Genomic DNA, 26,479 nt, shown 5'->3' on the forward strand with positions numbered 1-26,479 from the left:
AACAATAGTGTCTAAAATATTATAAAAGTATTAAACAGTTTTGAATATATTGTTAAAGGCTTTTCTTTCGTTTTAATTATACTCATTTTTAATTTGATAAAAAACACAAATATCACTGACATGAACATAGACAATACTATAAGTTACAAAGAGCTCGCAATAACTCCAGGTCTTCGTGGACTGCTGCTTTCATCAACTCCTTGGAATATTCTGGGCCGAGAGAATCTCTAATCATCAGGCAATTGACAGGTCTATAAAACGCCGAAAGTAGAATTGGATTTGCAAACCCATACGCTCCGGAGGGATCCAAATCACATTGTCAAGCAAGCCCTCGACTGCAATCCTCAAAAGGAAGTGGCCCGCCAAAACAGACCTGGCAACGAAGCATCATTGAGGCGAAGAAAGCTGGAATGACGTAGAGTACTGCCCAAGACCGATCAGCCCGATCTACGCTGGATGCCCTCTGCCCCACTTGGGGGCATAGGACTTAAAGTCAAGTACACAGAAATGAAAAGTTAATTATATAAATATTTTTTGTAAAAATGTTATACAGAATAAATATTATTGTAATAGTTAGTTACTCGATTGTTTAACGTAGAATAAAAATCCGTTAAACAAATCCAAAATTGATTTCGAAATTTTTCCTAGCGAGAAAACAACGCAAGCGATCATTTGCAGTTCTTTTTTCTTAGAAAGCCTCACAAAACGCGTGGACACCGGTCGCACCGGCAGTTCCAGTTCGCAACTCTCACGGCTTAGACGCTTGATAATGTTATACGCGTAATAAAAATGAATGACTCAACGGTCGCGAATGACACTTGGCAGTGGTACAAGGATGTGGTGCGCTCCTGGATGGAGGACCCTGGGGTTGAGGAGCACCAGGGTCTTAATATCAGTGCCCTGATGATGGACCAGGCGTATGTCGTTGCGGAGACTGACAGGAGTGTTGCTGTTTATAGCGTGTCTGATGATTGCTTTAGGGTGAGTAAATTATGTTAAAATAAGTATGTTTTTGATAGTTTATATAAACGAACTATATAGAATAGATAATGGACATTTTACAACAAGTAAATAGTTAATATAATCCAAATCAGTAAACACATAAAGAGAAAGTTTATTTAAACTTTATAGTCGTTAAAATAATAACCTAATATATTTTAGTTTGTTACTCCGTCACGCCAAACCCGCATACATATTTTGATAATTATATGAATCTTATAAATATCCTGATTGCACACGCGAGGATTATTAATGTTTACAAATTTGACCTGTATGTACACCAAAACTTCATGGTCACACGCACAAGGCCAGAATCGGTCTGTGTTGTATTACTTAACATTAGTAACACTATCAGTACCTATTTGTCCTACAATAAACAAACTATTTCTACTTCAATAGTCTATTGATAGGTTTATGAACCTGTAACCTTCGTATGAACAGATGTAAACACTTTGGTATCGTCACTTTGGCTCTTGATATAAATCTAGCCAAGTGTATTTTTGTTACTATTAAATAGTACGTAACAAATGTCCCTTGTACCTACTTTCATTTATTAATAATATCAATACTTCTTTTTGTGTAATAGCTTTAGATTTAAGTTCTCTTTTCTCATTTACATATTAACTACGAGTGGAAAAATAACATTATATGAACGAATTATTTAAGCAAGACAGAGCAGGTAGTGTATTCTTTTGGCTAATGAGGTCTGTCGGGAAGATCGAATCTCAAAGTGACAATTTCAACTGGTACAAAATCGTATAGATTTGAATGATTTATGAATACAATTGGTTTAACACAGTTCTGTTATTACATTTAATAAAATTCGTTAGCTAGGCATTTTCAAAATTACGCAGATATTATAGTACATAAGTGCACAGACGCAAGTGCACTTCATATGCCATAACTCTCATAGTCGAATAGGACGGATATCCGACACGACCGGAGTCATTCTTTACCTACTCATCCGAGACATAGGGTTGTTCACGGCCAACTCTTTATCCTAACCTACCATCAATCGTTTTTAAGTAAAATTTCAATGGCTAATATATTTTTCATCCGATTCAAATTACGAACCTAAAGCTTCACCAACATCAGGCATTTGATGTAGTCTCGTATTAGTAACACGGAGATATGGATTGATTTGCTTTTCTATTTCTCCTAATTGTCAAGGCAATTATGATAACTGAGATAATTATGATAACAGTATTTTTTTTGTAATATTCACTTTCTATTTAATGTAACTCGGAAATTGGATTATATCGAAAGCCAAAGACATTTCCTAGTATACGGTTGTAAATTATTCTGTTTTAATTTCCTACGATGACAATGTTAAATGTACGTTGAAGGATATTTTGAAGTTTAAATTGGTAGTTCTAGTAGTGAATGATTTACAAAATTTCACGTAAATATTATACGATAGAAATGTTATAAGTAAAATTTTAAATAATAAGGTTTGTTCTATGCAACAGTTATTACGTAGTCGTACGTACGTACGTAGTACGGGTCGTTATATCTGTCTCAGCATGAATTAGTTTTAATTGATCGGTATCTTCTTCAAAACAAGTATTCATGTATTGCTTCTCATTGGCTTATACAAGCTTCAGAGGGAAATTATCTTAAAACATATTTGGTCTAAATTCTATGTTGAATAATAAAATAATCGTATAATATTTATAATAGTAATGTAAATATATAAAAACTGAACTATTTGCAATAATATATTGCTAACTATAATTAACACGCTAGGCTTTTTAACCTTATGTTTTGCTATTACTCATTACATATGGGTTCCTATTTACAAACTGTAAGCTTATTATAAAACATTCCCACTGTTTAGTTGTTATTGAACCATGAATCATGGGATAATACAAATATTATAAGGGTATAATCGTACGCACACGACTTTAATTGATTTATTTACAGTATAAATGTCAAAGAATAAAAAACATTTTGGGATTAATATAATAGTTCCAAATCTTAGGTGGTTGGTCGAAGAATCTGTTAGATACGTATTACACTTGTTTTGTAATCGTATCCTAGATATTAAGAAATACGTTGTATCGAATTCAAACTGTATTAACGATAAATCCCCGGTAGGTTATATACATTGATAAAAACAATTAAATAAAAATAAAAATTGATCATTAATTCCAATATTTATACATGAAAAACGAAATAACAAAACTTATGGATGTTTTAAGTCATTATAATTGAGTGCACATTAGTCTTACGTGCTAAACAGTGGTAAGTGGAAAAATAGTACACAAAAACATCGTGTATTTGCCTTAGTCTGTATTATTAAGTAGTGTTAATGTACACTTTCTTACTAGTAAATTAAGTTTCAAATTACTTATTAGTTTTAGATTATGCTAGATCGTAATGTTAAATTATGTCTTTGTGCACAATCAATATATAAAAAAAAGCAATTTTCACGTAAAAGAATGAACAATATGATTAAGCGATTTTTTTTCTGAATTACATCGTATTACGTTACGCTTGCTTCATTGGCAAATTCTTATTTAACAACCAACTTCCGTTACTTTATATGCATGATTTCTCAAATTGACCTTCGACTAACATGGATCGTTCAAGTATATCTTAAGTCATACTTGGCTATTTACAATCGCTTAAATTATTGGTCGCTCTGGGGTTGCTTTCCACTCGTAATCCCGGCGCCTTTGTAGTCGATTTCATGATAGCACATTGGAATTGATTCTAGTTAGGTGGTGTTTGTGAAGTAACTTTTAAAATTTTTAGGCAAATATTGGTTTTTGAATTTTTGATATTTTTATTTATGTTTCATTAAAATATAAAAGGATTTCGTACCTTATAGTTAAATCAATAAATATCTGTGAAATTTAATCAATTATGTAAATAAAAAAATACTTATTTTGTATCGTAGCGACACTAATTAATCTCTAAAGATATTGGGAAATTACTACACGTACCGTACATAAACGGGTTATTTCGTAAAAATATTTTTTTTTTTTAACTAAAATTCTTATAAGATATCATTATCGAGTCAAGCTTGCATCATTAATTAAACGGCAAGCATAAATCAAAAACTCAGATATAATGAGTGCAAAATTCTTGATGGACATTGGAAAATGCGCTTTGTTATAGGGCAATGCACTGTAATTGCGATGACGTGTCCTGGATATTTCCCCGGGATTATAACACGCTTTAAAGGTTTCAATTAAAATTAATTGGAAGTAAATAAAAAGGTTTTGACATTATATTTTACAAACACTTGTTTGTCGTTATTTTTTTCCATTTTGGCAATATCACGAATATTAGGAACCAATGTTTGAATGTGTACTGCTGAAAGAGGACAAATCTTTGTTTTTCATTTATTTTGTTATTATTAATTACTTAAGATTTGCATTATGTAATGGTTGCAAACGTTGTGTAAAACAAAAACTTGGCGATTAAAAAGAGTGGCGGAGAGTTTATTGCCAGTTCTGCCCTTAATTTGAGAACTGGCAGTAAGTGTAAAACTAGAAGCATTTTATATACATTTCTGTTTTTGACGTTCATAAGTGTACATTGTGTTACCTATATGAATAAATGATTTTGAATTGAATTGAATTGAAATATGATGTGTAATGAAGATTTCATAAATAGGAACTTCTTACCTACTAATAAACTAATATCATTGCATAATATTCAATTTATTGGATTAATATATAACTGCGATATTTATAATATATCATAGTGTATGTTTGTTGTCTGCTCTAATAACATTGCGGTTGCAAGATATAATTAAAAGTAATAGGAATGTGTGTCAAATATTTTGATCACGCGAGCGTAGAGAAATTGCTTGCTACGTTTATATTATTCATCTAATGCAGAGACAGGGAGAAGATGCACGGTTTTTTAAGACAGCTGCCCACTACAGTATTTCTGAACTAATTCAATTAAGGGCCCTTCGAGAAAAGAGCGAACCAATATTTAAAAGGCCGGTAACGCACTCGCAAGCCCGTGAACACTCTCAATGCCTCATGAGGCATTCTAACACACAGGATTCCTAGTGTGGGGGTTACTGTACGAATCCTTGTTATTGTATTTTTTTTTAAAGTTTCTTTATTTCGTTAAGTAATTGATTTATTTACTGATATTCAATAAATGTGTATAAATCAATCAGGACTGGCGTTATAACCTTCACATTTCGCTTAAACAGTTTTTATAGGGACTCAGTATTTTTGTATCGGCAGTCAATTCCTGCGCGTAACCAGCAAAAAATTTGCTTCATATACTTTTTGTTGCAAGAACTTTGTCCTGTAACTTGTTTCTCGAGAATTCCTCTCCATTTCGAGAATCCACCCGGTTATGTAATTACGCACCTTTCTCGATACTAAATCACGTAATTCGTCAGCAATATTTGAACTGAAGTATCAAGATTCGTGATATTGTTCAAAACAAGCTTAAATATTTGTTATTCAATTCAGTTTCATTTGCTTTTGCACAAGTGGTTCTATCATACTCAAACTTTACAAAATAGGAGCTAATACTATTTTCCGTACCCGTTGAATATTTCTTAAATTGTTGGATATAAAACCGAATAAATAAATAATCGAACAGTATGTATCAACAATGTATGAAAATACGTAGTACGTCTAGATACCGGCAAACATCTTGAACAAATGTCCTTTCCTACGCAGAAGCTATTTTTAGGTATCCCAATTTAAGAGTGGCGTGTTGATGGCGTGATTGGTAAATCAGTTGACGTTTGTCTCCCACGCTGTGTACGATGCCCAAACTTTCCCCCAGTCCCTTGTTTTATGCTCAAGAAGTTTGCCGGTATCTGTAACCAAAATTATAAATAGAATATAAATTATAACACCGTACGTATTACCTTAAGTATTTAAAAATACATTTATTTATTTATTAAAAGCCATATAATCAAAAACCAAAGGAAGAGGATGAAACTAGATATACAAATTTTAACTAATGAGTGGCCACGATAATGGGTGCGGACAGCGTGCACTAATATAATGCATATAATTAACAAAAATAAATATTACAAATGAATAACAAGAAAAAACTATAAATATTCAATAAACACATGTATTTCAGTGTCCGTTCGAGCTTCAAAAGACATTATCAGCAGGCTTCGATAGCTGGTGGGTTGTAGATACAGCCAGGCGATCAACATGGCGCGTCTATACAGACACCACAGAACAGTACATAAGTCTAAGGAATACTACGTAAGTTATTTATTTAAAAATTAATATTGAAATAAGTTTTTTTGGAACCTTAAAAAGATTTAGATACTTTATAGTCTATTTATGTAGACAAATGCTGAAGAACCTAATTTTTTTAGGTTCAAGCAAATGGAAGCATGACTTTTAAACCTACTAAGTTTCCTTTAACTTATTTAGTAACGACAAATATTTGTATAACAATTAGATACAAACTAATTAGAAATATTTTGTTTCTTTCATTTTATACTTTATATTATTATTTAGATTTTAGGCTTCGCCTACCAATCTGTAACTAAAATCGTTTAGCTGGCTATCGAATCTTGGAAAGATTGTGCATAAAACGTTAGTTTTAAATTAAATTACCTTTAATAAGCGCTGTAACAGAAACGTGTTTTTAAAATTCATTTCGCGGTTTAGTTAAATTCTTCATTTGGTGAAATCAGTTGCACACGAGCCAAGTTATGTAATAAAAATCGTTTAGTGCTTACAAATGAGCCGCCACTTACTTTGACTCATTAAATTGCAATTTCTTTTGCATTTCGTCACTAGTTAAGTGATATATTAAACGAGGAAAAAAATTGACGAAGAATATTTTTTTTATTATTGAAATATTAAAAAATATGAAAGCTATTTTATATAAAATTGTATTATTTGGCAATTTTAACTTTCCACCAAATAATTAAAACACTAAGTTGTAACTAATTAAAATATCTCTCGATCAACAACTCGCAGAAATTACGATTGCAATTTTGAAAATAGATCTATCTAGAATCTAGACTCAGACAGATATAATATTTGTCAGCGTGAGCGTAGTACCAGTATTTCTACTTTAATCGTGTGTTTTAACTGAAAACTTCGATTTGAAAGTTAAATATTGCTAACTTTTGTAATTTTATATTTACATTATAATCCTGAAAAGTTTGTTTGATTAAAGGTGATTATCTCAAGAACAACTGGTTCGAAAAAATCTTTTGTTTTATAGACTGCATGGACAATGAATATTTCAATATGTATTCGATAAATGTATCAAAAAAAGGTTAGACAATCAAACTGCACAGCATTAACTAGAAACGATTGCAACATTTGAGATTATTTTCTTTTGTATTAAAAAGTTCATTTTAGAATATGCTTAAAAATACAAGAAAAAATAACGTTACAAACATTGCACTCATACACATCAATTATATTACAACGTATATATTACATAGACGCAAGGAAAAACACTTAAAATCAAGAAGCATAATCCAAACAGCATAACTATAAACTTATATAATTACGGTATTAAAAATACTATTTGTTTTTAACAGGGGATTGTTATGTCAGCTGAGACCGAATTTGGGTGAATTTGGTGTATATGCCCTGAATGTAACCGGTGGTGGATGTGATATGCGAACCACAAAAGAACCAGTTGACATTTATATGCGTAAGTAATTTATTTTACTTTGGATTATTTTGTGAGTCTGGATGAACAATGAATTGTTTGTCATTACACCTATAAAGAAAACTAATAATAGATGCATAAAGCGGTCATACGCTCGGCGCCGGTTTCATTGATAATACGTTGTCTATAAACAGGTGTTGAGCTTACGAGACTTGTTGGTAGTCGACTTTTGGGCACATACACGTTGGCCCTTTCATGGTGTTATCTATCAGCGTTACTAGCTCTTTTTAAGGTGGACTAAATAATTAATTGGAAAACTATACTAACAGTTTTATATTATTTATTTATTTATACTTTTGTTGTTACCATAATATACATAATTATACAAACAAAAAACAAAAAGTAAGTAGGTTACATAAGTTATTAGGCAACAGGCGGCCTTATCGCCAACAAGCGATTTCTTCCAGGCAACCCTAATATAGGAGAGTAAAAAAAAAGAAACACCTACAGAGGGTAAAGTACAAGAAGTGCATAATTAATTAACAAAAAAAACGAAATAACATGCAACTATAACTAAAATTAAATAAAATGAAATCCAAAGAAAAAATATAAATAATAATTTGTGTAAACAGACATGTAAAAGCTCTGCCAAAGGTTAATTGACTCACAATTAATAAATATAAATAGTAGCTAATTACGAGGCAGAAGAAAAAGTATCAAAAATAAGATTTTTAAATAAGTTTAGAGACAGCTCGTCTCATATCAACTGGTAAGGAATTCCAAAGTAGGATACTTTGCACAGTGAAGGAGGAGTGATAGAAATCAGTTTTATGAATAGGGGTTTCCAGAATTAGATTATCTAAGGAACGCAAATCAAAATTACCGCTAGAGAGGAACATAAAGTTTTGTTTTAAGTAACTAGGAGTTTTAGAGTAGAAGTAGTAATATTTGAGTGCAATATTAGCGCCAATTGTGGCTACCGTATTTAAAATTCAATACATTTTTTTCAGCCAAGTTTTGACTCTGAACGTTATTATTAGTACAAAACTGTTATAATATTAGTAAAATGAAGTTATGACTCTGACTTGACCCACTTGTGTTAAAATTAACATTTTTTATTATTATTATGAATTATTTGGTTGATTGTAGAACCGATTCCACGGAAATCGGAAGTCACAATGATATATTTTGGTTTATGGGAGAGGTAAAAAAAATTAATTTTGAAAATTGTGTAATATATCTTCAATACCAACCATTTTATAACCACGAAAGTGACCTTGTGAAGTTGAGATTAATAATAAAATTTATCACTTTAAGAACCTTTTTTAAATGCAGATGCGATTTAAATAACAATAAAATTCTTGCCATTTTCCTTTTGTGATGCCATGACACAGATAGATCGTCCTTGTCATGATTTAGTATCTGAAGAGGTTTATCTTGATATTAGCCCCTTTATAATCAATATTTTTTTTTTATGTAACCTAGCATAACTCTCACTGAAATTCCGTGCTATCTTCACAAGGCTTGCCTTGCCCATTGTTTTTATAGTACTAAATATTTAGTTTTATCATTCTTTGTGAATGTGTTAAATTCTGTGCTAATATTAGGATGATCTTTATTCATAGCGTATACTACGAATGGAATGCGTTATTAGGACCTTACAATAATATTCATTGTTCCACCTAAACAATTAAAATGTTCAAAATCACCTTTTGGTTGAATGCAACTCGATTTCACGTGAAGTGAAATGTATAATTATTTCGTGTTTTATAACAATAATAAAAATAATCACATAATATGTGTATGAAATTGCTGATCCTATGAGATTGTTATGTTTTCATTCTACGACCAATATTATTAATATCCTTATTGATATTACATAAATATACATGAATTTGGTTCAAGATCAGAGACGTTTGGACACAAGTTGAATTTATGCAATATATTTCCAGTATGCAAATAATAGTTATAAAGTTGACACACTTGTGAGTTTAGCCTTCCCGCGCCTTTTTTATAATGCGTTAAAATTAAATGTATAATTATTTATTATAATATTAGCGTATAAAATAGTTTTTTTTTATATGCTATAAAACAATATTTTTCAATATATCATTTCAACAGTCAACAGACAATACGATATGTGTTGTCAATTATATAATTGCTGTTTATATACTAATACTTCATATAAATAGCATGTGTAGACTTTAATTGACATTAATTGCTTTTTCTGGGGTTCCCGCCCGCTTAGATCTATTGCAAGCACGTAGCTAGGCATTGTAGGCCCAAACCTATTCAAATCGTGGAAATAACCTTATTTATAAAATAAGACACTAAATAAGTATATATCTAGTCACGCACTAAGGGACAGAGAAAATTAAGAAAATGGGAAAAGGCAGCGGAACACGGCACGTATTGAGAGAAAGTTGTGGTTTACAAAACCGATTGTTTATTATTGATTGTCTTCTGTGTCTTAGTTTGGGTATTCAATGTGCAGTTTCTAATATGTTATAATATGTGTCTTCTTATCTACGGTTTAAGATATTTATTTCTCAATAACATTCACTTAAATGAGAGTACACTGCAATAGGCCAGCTTTAAAATTTAGTAAAAAAAGTAAAACAGTAGTATGTAACAGGATAATGCACCGTGTCACAAATAAATGAAAACGATGGCAACGTTCACATTTAAGATGACAGTATTCTCCACATATGGCACCCAAATATTTTTTAATGTTCTCAGACCTCAAGTATGAACTGAACAGAAATTTTGCGGTGATGAACAGGAAATTACGGAAACTGAAACATATTTTGAGGTTAAAGACAAATCGCACTATAAAAATGGTATCGAAAAATTGTATGACTACTATAATCGCTGTATAACTCCTGAACTTTATTGAATAATCAATCAAATTCTATGTTAGCCTGCGAACTTTTCAGCATTTCAACTTTTTAATATCTGGTCTTTTGTGTCTAAAATTTAGTTTTGTAGACAATTATTTTTTTAAACCTACAATAACCTCACACTAACTTACAGGTTCCAGCTGGTTCTAAATTTTATTGTTCAATTTGCCAGTCATTGTAAACAATAGAAGATAGTATTAGCGAGAGCGTAGTGTAGGCGGACCAAGATCTTATTGTACTCATCATGCCTCGAGTTCAACGTTTTGATTAACATTTTCCGCTCCACAGCGAGCTGGATTTAAAACATTGTTTATTTTGCAGAAAATACTAAGTGAAGTTGAATTAACTAATTCAGATTTTGCCCCCTGAATTTACGTTAGTGGATGTAGTTTTAATTCGGCATTTCAAAACGTTTTTTTTAGATGCGAGCAGAACGGACACATTACGGACTCCGCTGTACACGTAACGATGATTTTGAAATGATGATGAAAATCTTGATTTGCGCCTGATATGATTCTTTTATATTGATACAATAGTAAGATTTAATTTACCATATTAATATAATCATCTTCACTAGAAGAATCTGACATAGTGAAATTCACAAAAACGTCTTGAAGTTACGAAGGGCTGCCCAATACTGGTGCTCAGCTCCCCGCTCGTAAAAGGACGCATAACTTCGCTGGATAGAACGAGAACTAGGCAGAAAATGAACGGAGTAGTCGTTCATTTCTCGCTTCCCGCACCGCCTAGTTGACCTCGTTGTCGGTGGACGGCGAAGTAAATTATTTTAAAAACTCTTTCTTAGAGGCAAAAACTATTTCTCGCTCAACACTTACGCAGTGGAAGGAGATATATTGTTGACAGTATTCGTCAGAGAAAATTTATTCCCGTTCCTGTATATAAGATATATTTACAAATACATTTTATTTAAAATTACATCGTATTGAGAATTTATTATATTGTCCATAAGCTTTATAAAACAGATTCCAAAACGCCATTCTTTCCTTGTTGACTCTGTGTTCAATCTTGAGTTCTGAATCTATTATCATATATGGTCTGGATTCTTTTGACACTGGAGTCCATTTAACCGGAAATAATTGATCATCATCAGGTGTCGGATTCCTGAAAATTTTGCGATATTACTATATGTAAGTCAATACTGTAATTTTCATTAAATAAGTTTAAATACATACCCATATTTTACAAAGTTAGACCACAACTTTGTGATCCGTTTTATCATTAGCTGATTTTGTTCATTTGGCTCAACTATTTCATCATAAAACTGAAATAGGTATTTCAATTCTTCGCAATGTGGTGCGCCTTCTATGTCTTTATTTCCGACATACCGAAACTCGTACTCATACACCGGGTACGCCATCTCTTTTAATAAATCGTTTATAGCTCTATCCACTGGATGATTATAAATGAAATCTGAAGTGAAAGATTCTAGTTGAGAAATTACATCACTAGATACAGGTAGGTCACCAATGTAAAAATGACGCACTGTTTGTGCCGCTTCTAATAAGTCTTCTTCGTTTAACTTAAAATACTCTCGTATGTTATCATAAAATGGATCTGTATTGTAATTATCGTCTCCATTGTTAGCTTGCGAGCCTAAATGCTCCTTACTGGTTTGTCCAATTAAAATAGGCGTGTCTTTTACTTTCTCTTTATTGGAAAATGTATATGGGTCTGTGTCAATAAAGCTTTCTATACCACTAAAAGATCTTTCTTTACATGGTCTAAATTTTAATTCCATATTTGCAGCCGCCCTAGACACAGATTCGTGAGATGCGTTTGAGAGAAAACCTAAAGCTTTTTCTGTATCCGTAGCATTGTAACCCAAATGTGAAGCCAATTTAATCGCAGAATTAATGTCTACTTCAACAAAAGATAGTAGGTTTTGCGGGACACCACTTTGAGCTATTACTTTGTTGTACAACTTTTCCTTCTTTGAATACAAATGTAATAAAACGGAGGCTCCGCCCGCGCTTTGCCCGCCAATTGTTACATTATATGGATTTCCTCCAAACGCACGTATATGATTTCTTATCCAACGTAGAGCTAAATATTGATCTTTGAGACCCTGGTTACCAGCAATACTTGGAACGTCAAGGCACATAAACCCATACGGGCCCAAGCGATAATTTATCGTGACGACGATAATTCCCTGTTCCACCAAATTCTCAGGGCCGTAGTTCCCGGCACTTCCTACATCATAGATACCTCCGTGTATCCAAACTAGTACAGCCAAAGGATTCTGCGAACTGGCATTAGTTGGGACGTAGATATTTAATCGCAAGCAATCTAACGTTTCTTCGCCGGATGTGTTCGATTGAGGGCTGCATCGAGCTCGCTCTGATGTCATTATACTTTGTGGACATTGTTTTGTTCCATCGTGGGCATTAAATACTTCATCATCAAAACCTGGATGAGCCAAAGCGTCCTAAAGAATAAAAAATATATCTATTAATAATTGTGAAAGTTACATGCAATCGTGTACAAAACAACTTACCCCGAAAGGATTGCTTATGTCTACTTGCGCATAAGGAATTCCTAGAAAACTCGAATAGCTTCCGTCGCTAGAAATCAAGCCTCTCACGAGACCTTGATCGATAAGCACTAAGGGATCAATTCTAACATTACACTGTGTATAAATTATTAAACTAAACACACAAATTAAAAATAAATTCATTGTTTAAATCATCAATAAAATGTTACGAGGTATGAAATACGCTATCGAAATGCAGTAAAAAATTCTTAATCGAGATAAATATCGTGATAAATAGATACAATTCTTTTCACTTCACTTATCAAATTCCTCTCTGAGTGGCTAACTGAAAGATAAAGTAGCAGTATGAAAGCAAAAAATTCCAAGAAATGAAACGTTATTTTAAAAAATTATAATTATTAGTGGAATATAAAGTGTCTTTTATTAAACCATATATAAAATGTAGTTTGCCATAAAAATTACGGATTTTAAGACATTTTTTTCTGAAAACAACTTCTAGAGAGAAGTCGTATATCAGGGTTTTATTGAATTTGACATACGGAAGTCGTACTAAGCGCTGAGAACTCAAAATCTTACACTTTATTCTAACCCAATGAATGATAATTATAGTTTGGCAATACAATAGTTATTGTTTATTGTTTTTTAGCCTTGTTGTTGATGCTGGGACTGCTTCTGGGAATATGGGTGGTATATGGAATACTGAAGCTTATCATGTCGAGGGTGAGACGGTCTGCCAAATTGCGATATGGAGATAAAGAGCTTGCTATTCAACAACGGTTACGAGCTTTAGACACATTTAGAGGGTGAGTACTATACAGTTGTTTATTTGACCACACCTGCGAATCTGAACCAATAGGGTTTAAATGCATTTATTCGACTGCAGGCCCTTTAAGTATTTATGGTAGGCATAATATTTTGTGCATCTTCTATTATATGTATTGAACAAATAATAGAAGAGGTCGTGTTTAAGCAAGTACGAGTTTGTCGGCCCATATACAACCGACCTTTGCTTTCGCCGGGATCGCATTGGCGTATAAGTGGCGACTATGTGAATATATATAATATGAACATATATAAGAAAAAAACACACTGCACTGTTACACCTACCCTGGCCATTCACATTTTACCCCTCCCCCAATTTGTGCGTACAATCTGTCTAATTAGGTTTCTTAAAATGACGTTTTCAGTAATGTTTGATGAACATTTATTGTCAGTATAGTGTAAGGCATATTTTCCGAGAACAAACTTAAAACAACTAAACTTTTTAATCAACAATAAGATTCAATGACACTTATCGTATAAACAAAGGATAAAAACGTCTATAAGCATATCATTGGTCGTGAATGTTTTTCTTTTTGTGTTCCCACGGAATAGACGTTCCAGAACTGGTTACTTCATATGTATTTGCTAGATCGCTGCAATTAGTAACTAGTTTTAAGAAGCATAGATTATAGAACCATGAGTATCTTGCATGTTCCATGTTGTTTAGGATTTTATTATTCATCATTGAATTTAGGTTAGAATTTTATTTGCGTTAAGTTGTACTAAAAAAATAACTATCATAAACGATTTAACTAGTATTCTAACATTATTTAAACCTACACAAAACAAATAAAATATATAACGTAGTTAGAGAAAATATTTAATAAGTTATTTAGCTTAACAAATATGTTAGCTTAATCTTATTTGAAAGTATTTTTGCTTTTTATTTGTTATAATATGCATACAAAAGCAATTTTCTGCTTCTTTTTTAGAATAGCAATAATATTCATGATTTTCGTGAATGACGGCGCTGGTGGATATTGGTGGCTGGAACATGCCACTTGGAACGGTCTGGCCGCTGGTGACCTGGTCTTCCCTGCGTTCCTCTGGATCATGGGAGTGTGTGTGCCACTCTCCGTTAAGAGTGCCTTCGCTAAAGGCATCCCGCGATGGAAAATTTTGATTCACATATTTAGGGTACGTATCTTCGCAGTTTTGAGGAATTGCAGCATGGAAAATGGGATGACACGTCTACAACTGATTCAAAGATTTTATAAAAACTAGTAGCTTTTAGCTAGTAGAAACAAAATGTTCTATCTGTATAATATAATATAATAACTAATTACTTAATGATTAAATAGCGTAAGTTTCGTATTGAAGAAGTCAAGTACCAAATATTTCAATTTCTTCGTAATAAAAAAGGCTTAATCAAAGGAAAGCTACATTAAAATAATGTAGAAACTTATTAATTGAAATTTCCTCTAGCGTAACGAATTTTCATGCGCAATTGACTATGATATAAATACGATATTTATTACACCAGTTGACGTGTTCATGTAGTAATATTACGTGCGAAAATTAAAATGATTTTTCTTTCCAAGACCTTTTCGTCTAAATTAGAACTGTATTTAGAATTCTAGGTCTGTATTCTATGGTATTCTGAATAACATAGAATACATTTTCGTTCCGATTTTATTACTGTCACTTACAGATACAATTTTAATCTTAATTTTAATCAGTGCACGTGTATATATTTTTTTAATGAATATAGACGAGAATTTCACATCTTGAATTGAATTAACATGAACTTGATTCTAGAGAGGGCAGATTTGTATTTAAAAATACTATATTAGTAACACTCGTTCTTTTAATTTCATTAAAAGCAACGCAACATTGAAGATATTTAACAAAAACTACGAGTATTATAGGTTTTAAATAACATAGTATATGTGAAAGTTTCTTTAATGTGCTTTAAACACGCTAAATAGTTGAAATAGAGAAAAAAAAACGTTATTGTAATAGAGATAATTATAATTGTATAGTCAATTAATATTACCTATAATCTATTAGATAAACAGAAACAAACGAAAACTTTTTTATAACTTCGATATAAATTATATAACTGACGGGCCTCAAACCGGTCCGGGTCGTTTATTTGCGATAATACGGGATGAGCTGTTTAACCTTTGGGGTATTGTTGTGTAACTGTACAATTGCTATTGTGCTCGATACGATTCTGGCCGAGAGCCCTAGTTTACTTAAACAAGACAAATGTATCCATAAAGATATAGCAGTTTTAGCCTTTTTTTTAATGCGCTTCGCTGTGGAATATTATGTCTCAATCAAGACTACCATTAACGAACGTCGAGGCAGAATGGGAAATTCCAACCTTTTCATCTAGCGTTCCTCAACACGGCGCTTTCTAAGACACTTTCTGACGTGCCTCATTTCTTTGTGGAACTAACTGACAGTATTTCCAAACGGATACGACTTAGGACTTTAAGAAAAGACCGTACCATTCCCTGAAAGTTCCCCTTTGACTGCTCGTTTGCCTGTCCCATAAACAAGACGTGGTCGCTCGGTGATCGGAGACCTTGGAGAGAACGTGCTCATGATAGATCCATAACTGACATTTTTTAGCTAAAAACAACACAAAAAAATCTTCAAAATCAGTAAAATTATTGATATGATCGTAGTTAAATGTCACGGTACTACTTGTGTACTTTTTATGCGTTTATTCAACTGGGTTTCATCCTCTAAGGTTCGCCTAGTGGCTTCAGCATGCGACTCTCATCCCTGTGGTCGCAGGATCGATGTCCAGCTGAGCACCAATGGACTTAATTTCTATGTGCGCATTTGATTTAGATAGAAAACGTCGGTGGCGTGACAGGCAGTTGCCTAATATATTAACAAATTATCATAAAATAGATACTGCAATAATTCTCAGGCTTATTATTGCTGTCGCGATAAAAATATATTTAGACTCAACAGTTTGTCTTGGAACTAAGTTTTATAATTATGTTAGACGGTCCGATACTTTCATTCATTACATCACTTATTTCCGTCTGTATGTGTAAGATAAAAAGAAATGTTTTTTCTCTATTATTGCGGATTCTATTCACGCGTGCACGCTCTCTAGTCCGTTCCTTTGATTAGGTTCCGACTACCGCGAACTGATTGTTAACAATCACATTAACTTGAAGATTGTGAGATAAAAGACATCATAGAAATGTTTACTTGGAAGAATAGGAAAATGTATATAATAACTAAAAAAAATAAAAAGTGTGTGCGTGTACTAGTGTGCACACGTAAGAAGTGAAACTTCTTTATGTCCTTATTTCTCGAAAAATTATCTAATATATGCAACTTTACAGACATTGGTTAAATTAATTTCAATTAGATAAAGTTTAACAAAATTATCATAGACATAAATACAAATAATACAATTATTTCATTTTACCTTATTACTAAGATTAATATTAGGTCCTTACATATGAAATTGGCGTTTTTTATGGGAGGAACAAAAAGTCGAATGTTTTAAATATAATATATTGAATTAATCAAAGTATGAACCATTGTTTTCTATGCACTTTTGCCATCTCATAGGTAGTTCATTGATCCCTTTACTAAAAAAACCAGTCGGACGGGAATCAAAAAAAAATCAAAAATAAAATCTGTGAAGGCGATTTGGATTTAATTTAATTTTCGCTTGGGGCAGGATTTGGCTGGCTGGCCAGGATACAACCATTGCGCTGAGCGTTTCCGATTATCGTCAAGAATCCATTTTTCATCACAGGTAATGATTCGGTTTAAAATACCTTCATTATTGTGCCGGTTCAGTTATGTAACGCAGAAGTCGACGCGCGTTTGCCAATTCGTGAGGTACCCACCTTTCAAGCTTTCAGTCTTCCCAATTTGCTTCAAGTGAATTAAAACAGTTTTATCACTAACACCGCAGCTAACTCGGACGTGGTTTGCGATGGATCCGCTTCCACAATAGCCTTCAATACTTCATTATCAACTTGGGTCTCAGGCCATCCCCGAGGCTTGTTCTGCAGGTCGAAATTTCCAGAACGAAAACGTTGGAACCAAAACAAACTGTGTTTTCTTTTGCAACATGACCGCCATACACATCATTCACCCTTCGAGTCGTTTCCGCAGCACTAATGCCACGGCGGAACTCGTACTCGTAAACAATGCGATACTTTAAGTTTTCCATTTTGTAAAATGAGTGACGCAAACAGAAAAAAAAAACAAATGAATGACGGTCATCGAAGCACAAATACATGAGTAAATAGCTGTACAAATTTGAATTTGGAATTCCTTACCAAAGAGGAGAACATCGTGATTAAAGTGGCCAGTACGAAATACGCCAATTTCATATGTAAGGGCCTAATATTATTTAATTAATATTTTGTTATTTATGGCTTCGAATCTCTTCGAATCAACCGTGGTAGGGACAAGAAAAAGATGGCGCGTAACCGAAAAATGTGACGGAAATTTTTTTTTCAACGCCGATAAAGAAGCATCACTTAAAAAATATATAAAATTAAATAAATCTCTCAAAAAAGTATCGTATAATTGCGTAATACAAAAATTTAGTGTAAATAAAAAAGTTTTATTAGTTAATGAATATGGTTTTAATTTTTTTCGAAAAAGAAACAAGTCGAATCCTTTAATACCTACTAAATTCTAAACGTAGGGATGAGCAAAGAATCTATCATTCGACACTGGCCATAATTTTTTTATTCGGCATAGAATCAATATGTCTTTCTTACATCTTTACAGTAGGAGTTAAACGTACTAGCATTCTAATAGGTATTATACCTAGTAATTGGCTTGACCCACAGAAAGGATAGTGCCCTGGTTTAGTTTCTAGGCAAGTTAATTTTATGTAACGGTACCATTCATGCATGATATGCCAAGATATGGAGATTGTCTTTGACACTATGATATCTTTATTATTTGATCTGTGGCTCGGGGCTAGTTTTGCTGAGGAGGGGTAGCCTAGAGTGTGTCGTCCGTTCGAATCCGGCAGTGCACGAATGGATGTTTTTAACGTAATTAATTCTTGTATTAAAACATTTCATTGCTCAAAAAGTATCGTGTGTCAAATCGCCAAACACATATATGTCCACCCCATGCGTCGTTGGTATAGGACTTGATACTTACTCATAATTCAAAAAAGTTTAAGAAAGCATGCCAATGGCATGTAAGGCCGCCATTAGATTATTTCCGGGTTATATTAGTTCGCTTTTTGATATTTACTTTAAGAAAATGAAGAATGCACATACCTCCTTCTCTTTACTCACAATATTATATAAGGTTAATACTATAAATTAATTTCCAGCGTTCCATCATGATGTTCCTCTTAGGCATATCGTTGAATACAATATATGGATCAAACATGTTGAGTCAGCTGAGGATATTTGGAGTGCTTCAACGACTGGCCGTTGCCTATTTGATCTCAGCAGGCTTCTATGCCCTTACTGCCCCTAAATACTACACACCACCACGGGTAAGATTTTTTGATTACTACGAAAAACAGAATCTTTCGATGACGGATTTGATTTATCAGAAATTATCAGGAAGAATCTTGAGGAAACAGAAATCATTATAAAGATTTCATCAATTCTCTTGTCTGCTTCATTCTGCTCTAATTTTTGTTAACTGTGATGCAGGCATCAAGGTGGTTTTGAGTTTTCTTTACCTTAAGTCAATTTGCATTGTTTAAACAATAACCAATAAGAAAATCATTTTCGCAAACATAGAATATAAATATGAATAGCGATCATCACTATTTTTAAGGACAAATAATTTCAGGGAGCTTGTGGTCAGGCGTTAAAAGACGTGCTGTCGTGTGTGTGGTGCTGGATCTTAGCTGGAATACTAATTGCTCTACACAGTGCTATTACCTTCATTGTTCATGACCCTGACTGTCCAGCGTAAGTGTAATTTATTTAATAAATATAATTTGACACTTCATTGCAAAACAAAATCAGTTCAATGAGAATATTTAGAATGTCAACGGGCAGCCTTATCTCTGAAGCGATCTCTTGCAACCACTGTAAGATAACAATGATATCACTGGCATTTCATAATATAAGATTTGAATTTGATTCGTGTCCTGATTCTAACAAATAAATATTCGCTACAGCCGTTGGCAAGTAATGCACATATATAAAATTTCGGGATGATTTTTGATATATTTGTTTTAATTTAATTGGGTTTCCAGAGGATATCTGGGACCTGGTGGCAAACACGATGATTGGGTGGCTCCAGAGTGCAGTGGTGGCGCTTCTGGATACATCGATCGTCTCTTGCTGGGAGATTCCCATCTCTACCAACACAGTGACGCAAGAAGAGTCTATGGAGGAATTGTTACTGACCCTGAGGGAATCTTAGGTACGCCAAATAAATTATTGTTTTTAATCACAACCTCAATTTGAAAAATTCTGTCTTCATCATCATTACTAGTACGAGACAAGGCTGTATATTTTACTCTAAAAAACCTTAATTTAAAAAAATAGATGCCTATATTCTATTTCGTATCTCTAGCCACAATCCTGTTTTGAGCGCTGTCAATAATGGTAACGTACAGAAAAAATGGTTTGACAGCTTTTGAAACTAGATATAGGCGTTCGCTCTTGGGACTTATGAAGAAGGTAAGACCAGATTAAGTAAACCGCAGCTCATACATGGCAGAGAGTAGCACAGAAAAGGAGGGATTTGGAGGAGCCCTCTATCTTAAATTATGAAATATTATCGCCATAATTTTTAACTTAATTAAAAATGACAATTTGCATAGATTCTATTCTTGAAATATTCTGGCCCATGAGAATCTCTTACTATTGAGAGAAAGATATGAGAGCTATGCAATGAGGTGCCAATTGCAAGGTTTATAAAACACCGATAATGGAAATTGGTGGGCCATCCAAATCATATGGCCAAGCGAGCCCTGGACTGGCATCCTAAAGGCAAAAGGAAACGTGGCCCAAAACAGACCCGTAAATGAAGCATCATTGCAGAGGCGAGGAAGCTGGGATGACATGGAATGAAATTAAGAGAGCTGTCCGGGACCGATCAGGCTAATTTTCTTCGCTGGATGCCCTCTGCCTTACTTGGACATAGGATTTTAGTCATAGTTCTATAATCACTAATAAAAAATCTGAAATGGGTTTTATAATCTTCTGGAAATATAAGATATATATCGAATTGAAGATTTTGAAAATATTTTAATTTAATAATTCCTATCCTGTTATTAGGATGCCTGACATCTGCAATCCAAGCTCTGCTGGGTGTGCAAGCAGGTGCCACAGTGTTACTTCAAAGATCGCACAAGGCGCGCGTGTCTCGATGGTTGGCTTGGGCCTTGGTCTTCGCCCTTGCAGCAGCTCTACTTGCCGGCTTTTCTAGGGATTACGGAGTTGTGCCTATTAATAAGAACTTGTGGTATGTAAAAATGATTGTATATAATTATCAGATGTATCTGTGAAACGTTGCATTTTATAATTATTATGAACAATAATTTATTTTCATGTTTAAAATTCATTTGCCAGGCATAGATTGCCAGGCACACATTTAGGTTCATTGTAACTTTGAAATATGTAAGTAAAATAGTATGAAATAAATCCCGTCAATTTAAATTTTATTTTTTTATACAAGTTAGTGCACAGAAGGTTACAATTGTATTTTTATTGTATATAATGTTATTTTTTATACACTTGGCGACCGCGTGATGTTGTGGAACTATATTATAATAATACAATGTAAAGTTCTATTATGCGTATGGATTTAATTAGTAGTCAATTAATAAATATTTTGCTAATTATTTTATAAAAAATATCAAAACCTACTGAAACTGGGGTATACAATTATTTTATTTGGTTTACTTTCAATAATTTAATTTTCTTTTTCAGGTCGATATCATTCGTTCTAGCCACATCAGCAGTATCCCTAGCATTACTAAGTATCTGCTACACGTTTACCGACGCGTGGCGCCTCTGGGCCGGAGGGCCATTCAGGGCCCCGGGCCTCAATGCCATTGCCCTATACGTGGGCCATTCTATCTGTGCCCATCTCTTCCCTTTCCATTGGAGAATCCCCGTTATGAGGACACATACGATTCGATTGGTGGAAGCCGTTTGGGGAACAGCGTTATGGGTCATCATTGCTCATATGATGGCGAAAAAAAAGGTTTTTATTACTCTGTAGTGTAATTAGTTTTCTGTTATTCATAAACATTCAGTCTAATGTATTTGTAGTCTCTTTCTGCTTAATTGTGTTTACGCTGTGATGAAAAGAGACACGAGTTTAGTTAAAACCGAGCCTTTAGACTGATTTAGTTTTATGAATAAACAGGAATTTTAAAAACGTATGAGAATCGTATTGAAGTGTGGTTTAGCCTGCTTCATTATTCTGTAAATACTGCGTCGGTACTCTGTAACTCCCAATATAACTATTGATGATTAAACGTAATAGATTTGTATAGCAGTTTGGCCAGTTGGACAAGTTTGACATTTTTGTCATTGCTCAAAAACAAGATTGGGAATGTATATGTATAATTCAATATGAAATTTATTTTGCTACTACTTTTAGATTTAGATCTAACCCTTAGAGTTGAGATCTAGCATTATGTCTGACTCACGGCCGTCTAACCGAAATTATCCAATACGTTTCTGAAAAACGGGAGTCATACTTATCGCTAATTCTCGACCCTGGGTCTTGCGTGGAAGTTTCCCTTTGCCAATTATATTGACGCAGAAATGTCGAAAAACGATTTTACTTTTACATGCGATTAAGGTGACCGTTTGGTCATACCTTAAATTAAATGCGAAAATAACATAGAATTAATTTAAATGTTAGATGTGGTGCTGAAATGTGCCTAGAAATATGTAAACATTTTAGGTGGGTTTTCTCATAGGTATATGCAGCATGCATGATGACGTTTCTGAATTAAAAACCCTTAAAAACACTAATGAAATTTTCAAAAGTATTAAAGTTTTACATTAGTCTGCCGTTGTATATGAAATTATATATAATGGATTTATAATTAAGACTGAAAGTTTTATTATGTATAAGAGTCTAGTCTGAATTGGATGTTTACATAAGTTTTATATTAAACTATTGTAAAATGGAAATAAATTTTGTTTTAAGTGATTTTTTTCTACGTTTCATTTTTTTTTAATATAAAATGTTTTAATAATAGCCTTGTTATTAATAAATATGTTTAATTAAAGTAAATTACAAGTAAGCTTTATATTTTGAGATATTTATTATATTGTCCGAAAGCTTCATAAAATAGATCCCAGAATGCCATTCTCTCCTTATTAACTCTATTTTCAATTTTGAGTTCTGAATCTATTATCATATAAGGTCTTGTAACTTCTGAGACAGGAGTCCATTTAATTGGCAATAACTCATCAACTGTTGGTGTTGGATTTCTGAAAATGGAGAAAAAAACACTAATTACGGCGAAAAGTAACTTCTACTGAAACTTGTTGTTTCAACATGTTCTCTTATTTTGTATATTAATTAAATATTTCTATATACACCTTGCATCTCTTGGGTGTCTTGAAAATGTTGCAAACTGCGTCATATTTTATGCAAATAAAATCTCAATCTCAATTCAACTATTAATAAATCCTTATATAAAATATAGAAACACCGAACACTATGAAACGACAAATTACTATACTGAGGCTACAATAAGTAAACTCTGGGAGTCAAACACTGACTTCACCGAATCGACCCAAGGCAAGTATATCTACGTAAGTACAGTGTAAACTCTATATAACTGTGCCTTTTATAGCGTGATGGAGAGTTGTCATTAAATGGAAAGAAGAAAAACGTATAGATAATCCAGGACTCCTACTTTTTAGTCATGATCAACAACAGTCTACACGTGAAAGTAATCCCAATTTGTAAGAAAATAATTTCTTAGAAAGTTCGTATGCATGATGCCTACAGTCGAGCTTATTGCGGGCCTGGATAAAAAAGCTACAAAAGACCGTACACAGTTGCGCAGACTTTACTAATTTTAGCTACTTAAAAAAAGTATGTATTTCTATGTATAATTTAGCTTACCCATATTTGATGAAATTTGCCCAGAGCTTTGTAACACGGCTGATAACAAGCTGATTTTCATCGTTTTGTTCAACTACGACATCGTAATATTGGAATAGATATTTCAGTTCCTCACAATGAGGTGCACCCTCTGTATCTTGATTTGCAAGGTATCTGAACTCATATTCATATACGGGACTTGCTTTTTCATTTAATAAATTGACTAGAGTTCTTTCGATCGGATGATTATATAAGAAATCAGTAGTAAAGGTTTCTAGTTCGGAAGCTATGTTCCGGGATATTGCTTTGTCTCCAATATAAAAGTGCCTAACAGTTTGTGCCGCTTTCGATATCATATCATCATCCATAATAAAGTTATTCTTTAAAGTATCAAGGAAAGGATCAGTCTTGTAGTAATCATCTGCATTTTTAGCTTGCGAACCATAATGTTCTTTACTGGTTTGTCCGATTAAGATTGGTGTATTTTTAACCTTCTTTGCATTCGATAAGGAAAATGGATTTGTATCAATGAAATTTTCAACTCCATCAAAATATTTCTCTTTACACGGTCTTAATTTTAAATTCAAATCTGCAGCGGCTCTGGCAACCAACACATGCGAAGACTTCGTTAAGAATTCTAAAGCTTTCACTGTATCAGTTGTGTTGAAGCCTAAATGAGAGGATATTTTAATAGCGGCTTCTTCATCAGCTTCCGTAAATGAAACGGGTTTCTGAGGAGTGCCACTTTGTACTATAACTTTGGAATACAACTTATCCTTTTTGGAATATAAGTGGTGTAATATTGATCCTGCACCTGCACTTTGCCCACCTATTGTAACGTTATACGGGTTTCCTCCAAACGCACGAATGTGATTCCTGACCCAACGAAGTGCTAAATATTGGTCTTTCAAACCTGTGTTGCCAGGGACACTTGGTACATTAAGGCACATGAAGCCGTAAGGTCCTAACCGATAGTTGATAGTTACTACGACGATTCCTTGCTTTACTAGATTTTCAGGGCCATAATTGCCCGCGCTACCTTCGGCGTAGATGCCTCCGTGTATCCAAATTAAAACAGGTAAGGGATTTTGCGAACTGGCTATAGTTGGTACGTAGACATTTAATCGCAGACAGTCCAATGTCTCCTCTGCACCATCTGCAGCTCGCAAAGTTGCTGAAGACTTAATACTTTGTGGACATAATTTTGTTCCAGTATATGCCTTATATACTTCGCTGTCAAAACCCGGATGAGGGTGTGCTTCCTGTAAAGTGAAAATGTTTTAATTCACTACTGGATGACGATTCACTAATGCTATTTGAAAGTTTTGGATAACGCAGGACCATGTAAGTATATTAATCACTATAAGTCACAATAAAATTTAGACTCAAAAATCTCTTTCTAAGAATGAGTAGAAAACCTGCATTTAAAATGTCGTCACTAGTTGGTATGTAATATACTAAGTGGCAACTGGCGCGCTTATTATCTCATATATGTTATATAACAATTTCAAGATACTCACTCCAAAGGGATTGTTTAAATCCACTTGACCATAAGGTATTCCAAGAAACTTTGAATAACTTCCATCTGAAGATTTAAGACCACTAACCAGCCCTTGGTCTATTAAAACTAAAGGATCAACTCGTATTTGAGCGCCATACACAGAGTTTACTAAACTAAAAACAAAAACTACATCTAAAATGGCCATGATCATAATGCCATTAATATTAAAAAAACAAACTTAAACAAGAAGGAATAACTTTGGAAGTCACCTTCAAAATGAATTCAAGAAATTTTACGAGATAAATTTATGATGAATTGATAAAAAAAATTCATCTCCCTTATCGAATTTAAACTCGAAACGTCGAAGTGATTGTCATATTTCACATTAATTATATATAAATATTTTTTTTTATATTTGAACCCATTACATCAAGTTATCTCTCCCTTTATTACTCAAAATATATTTCTCTTCTCTCTTGTATACTTGCACTTCCTATATACATCAGTGATATAACCTCTCATGCGTCACTTTATTCGGAAGATGCCGTGGCATACTGTATGACTTTTAGAGTCAGTCAGTTAGTCTTAGACTAGTCTAAGTTTACGATGTTTTTCTTCGTCATTGAGGGTAGTGATTACAAAAATAGAAAGAAAAATCTCGTTATGTACACCATCGAGCTCATAACCTCGTTTAAGAATATGTTGTATCAATAGTCAAATTTTTACAACGACCTTTCAACTAAAAAATGTAAATTACGAGTGTATATAAAATCCGGGCGTAATATTTAAGTATAAGACACTTAAATACTATTTCATAAGTGTAAGGAAAGTATTCTGCCTTGCACTCGATAGATGTTTAGCCGTGTCCTTTGATTACATAATCCATACTTTAATGGTCTAATTTGATAAGTAACACTCAGAACCACTTAGAATGTCATGATTAACACGAGGCTATCATAAATTGTACGAAATTCTGATCCTGTGACAGATAGCAACCTTGTCATTGATAAGATATTTAAAAAGTAAAATACGTATAGCACATACTAGAATTCAATTATAAAGTTTGTTTGTTTTTATAGTTAATAATGTAGTACTAGTTAAATATATTATATGTTTTGGTTTGAACGAACAATACGAATTCGTAGAAGCCATGTT

General features: G+C 33.2%; 2 protein-coding genes across 2 annotated transcripts; one reads left to right on the plus strand and one right to left on the minus strand.

The window, feature by feature from the left end:
* The first annotated feature begins 720 nt into the window (after positions 1 to 720).
* LOC123711209 (heparan-alpha-glucosaminide N-acetyltransferase) lies at positions 721 to 22,917 on the plus strand. The gene is made up of 10 exons (XM_045663687.1): positions 721 to 981; positions 6,076 to 6,206; positions 7,511 to 7,626; positions 13,643 to 13,799; positions 14,751 to 14,955; positions 19,109 to 19,276; positions 19,582 to 19,703; positions 19,994 to 20,163; positions 21,024 to 21,210; positions 21,678 to 22,917. The coding sequence occupies exons 1-10, from the start codon at positions 790 to 792 to the stop codon at positions 21,970 to 21,972; spliced, it is 1,743 nt and encodes a 580-aa protein (XP_045519643.1). The 5' UTR covers positions 721 to 789; the 3' UTR covers positions 21,973 to 22,917.
* A 57-nt stretch (positions 22,918 to 22,974) lies between these two features.
* On the minus strand, positions 22,975 to 25,595 carry LOC123710934 (esterase FE4-like). Its single transcript, XM_045663271.1, has 3 exons — positions 25,344 to 25,595; positions 23,845 to 25,085; positions 22,975 to 23,201 (listed from the first exon to the last, which is right to left on the minus strand). The coding sequence occupies exons 1-3, from the start codon at positions 25,533 to 25,535 to the stop codon at positions 23,015 to 23,017; spliced, it is 1,620 nt and encodes a 539-aa protein (XP_045519227.1). The 5' UTR covers positions 25,536 to 25,595; the 3' UTR covers positions 22,975 to 23,014.
* Positions 25,596 to 26,479: the final 884 nt, after the last annotated feature.

This window comes from Pieris brassicae, chromosome 6 (genome assembly GCF_905147105.1).
Source record: "Pieris brassicae chromosome 6, ilPieBrab1.1, whole genome shotgun sequence".
Taxonomy (NCBI): domain Eukaryota; kingdom Metazoa; phylum Arthropoda; class Insecta; order Lepidoptera; family Pieridae; genus Pieris; species Pieris brassicae.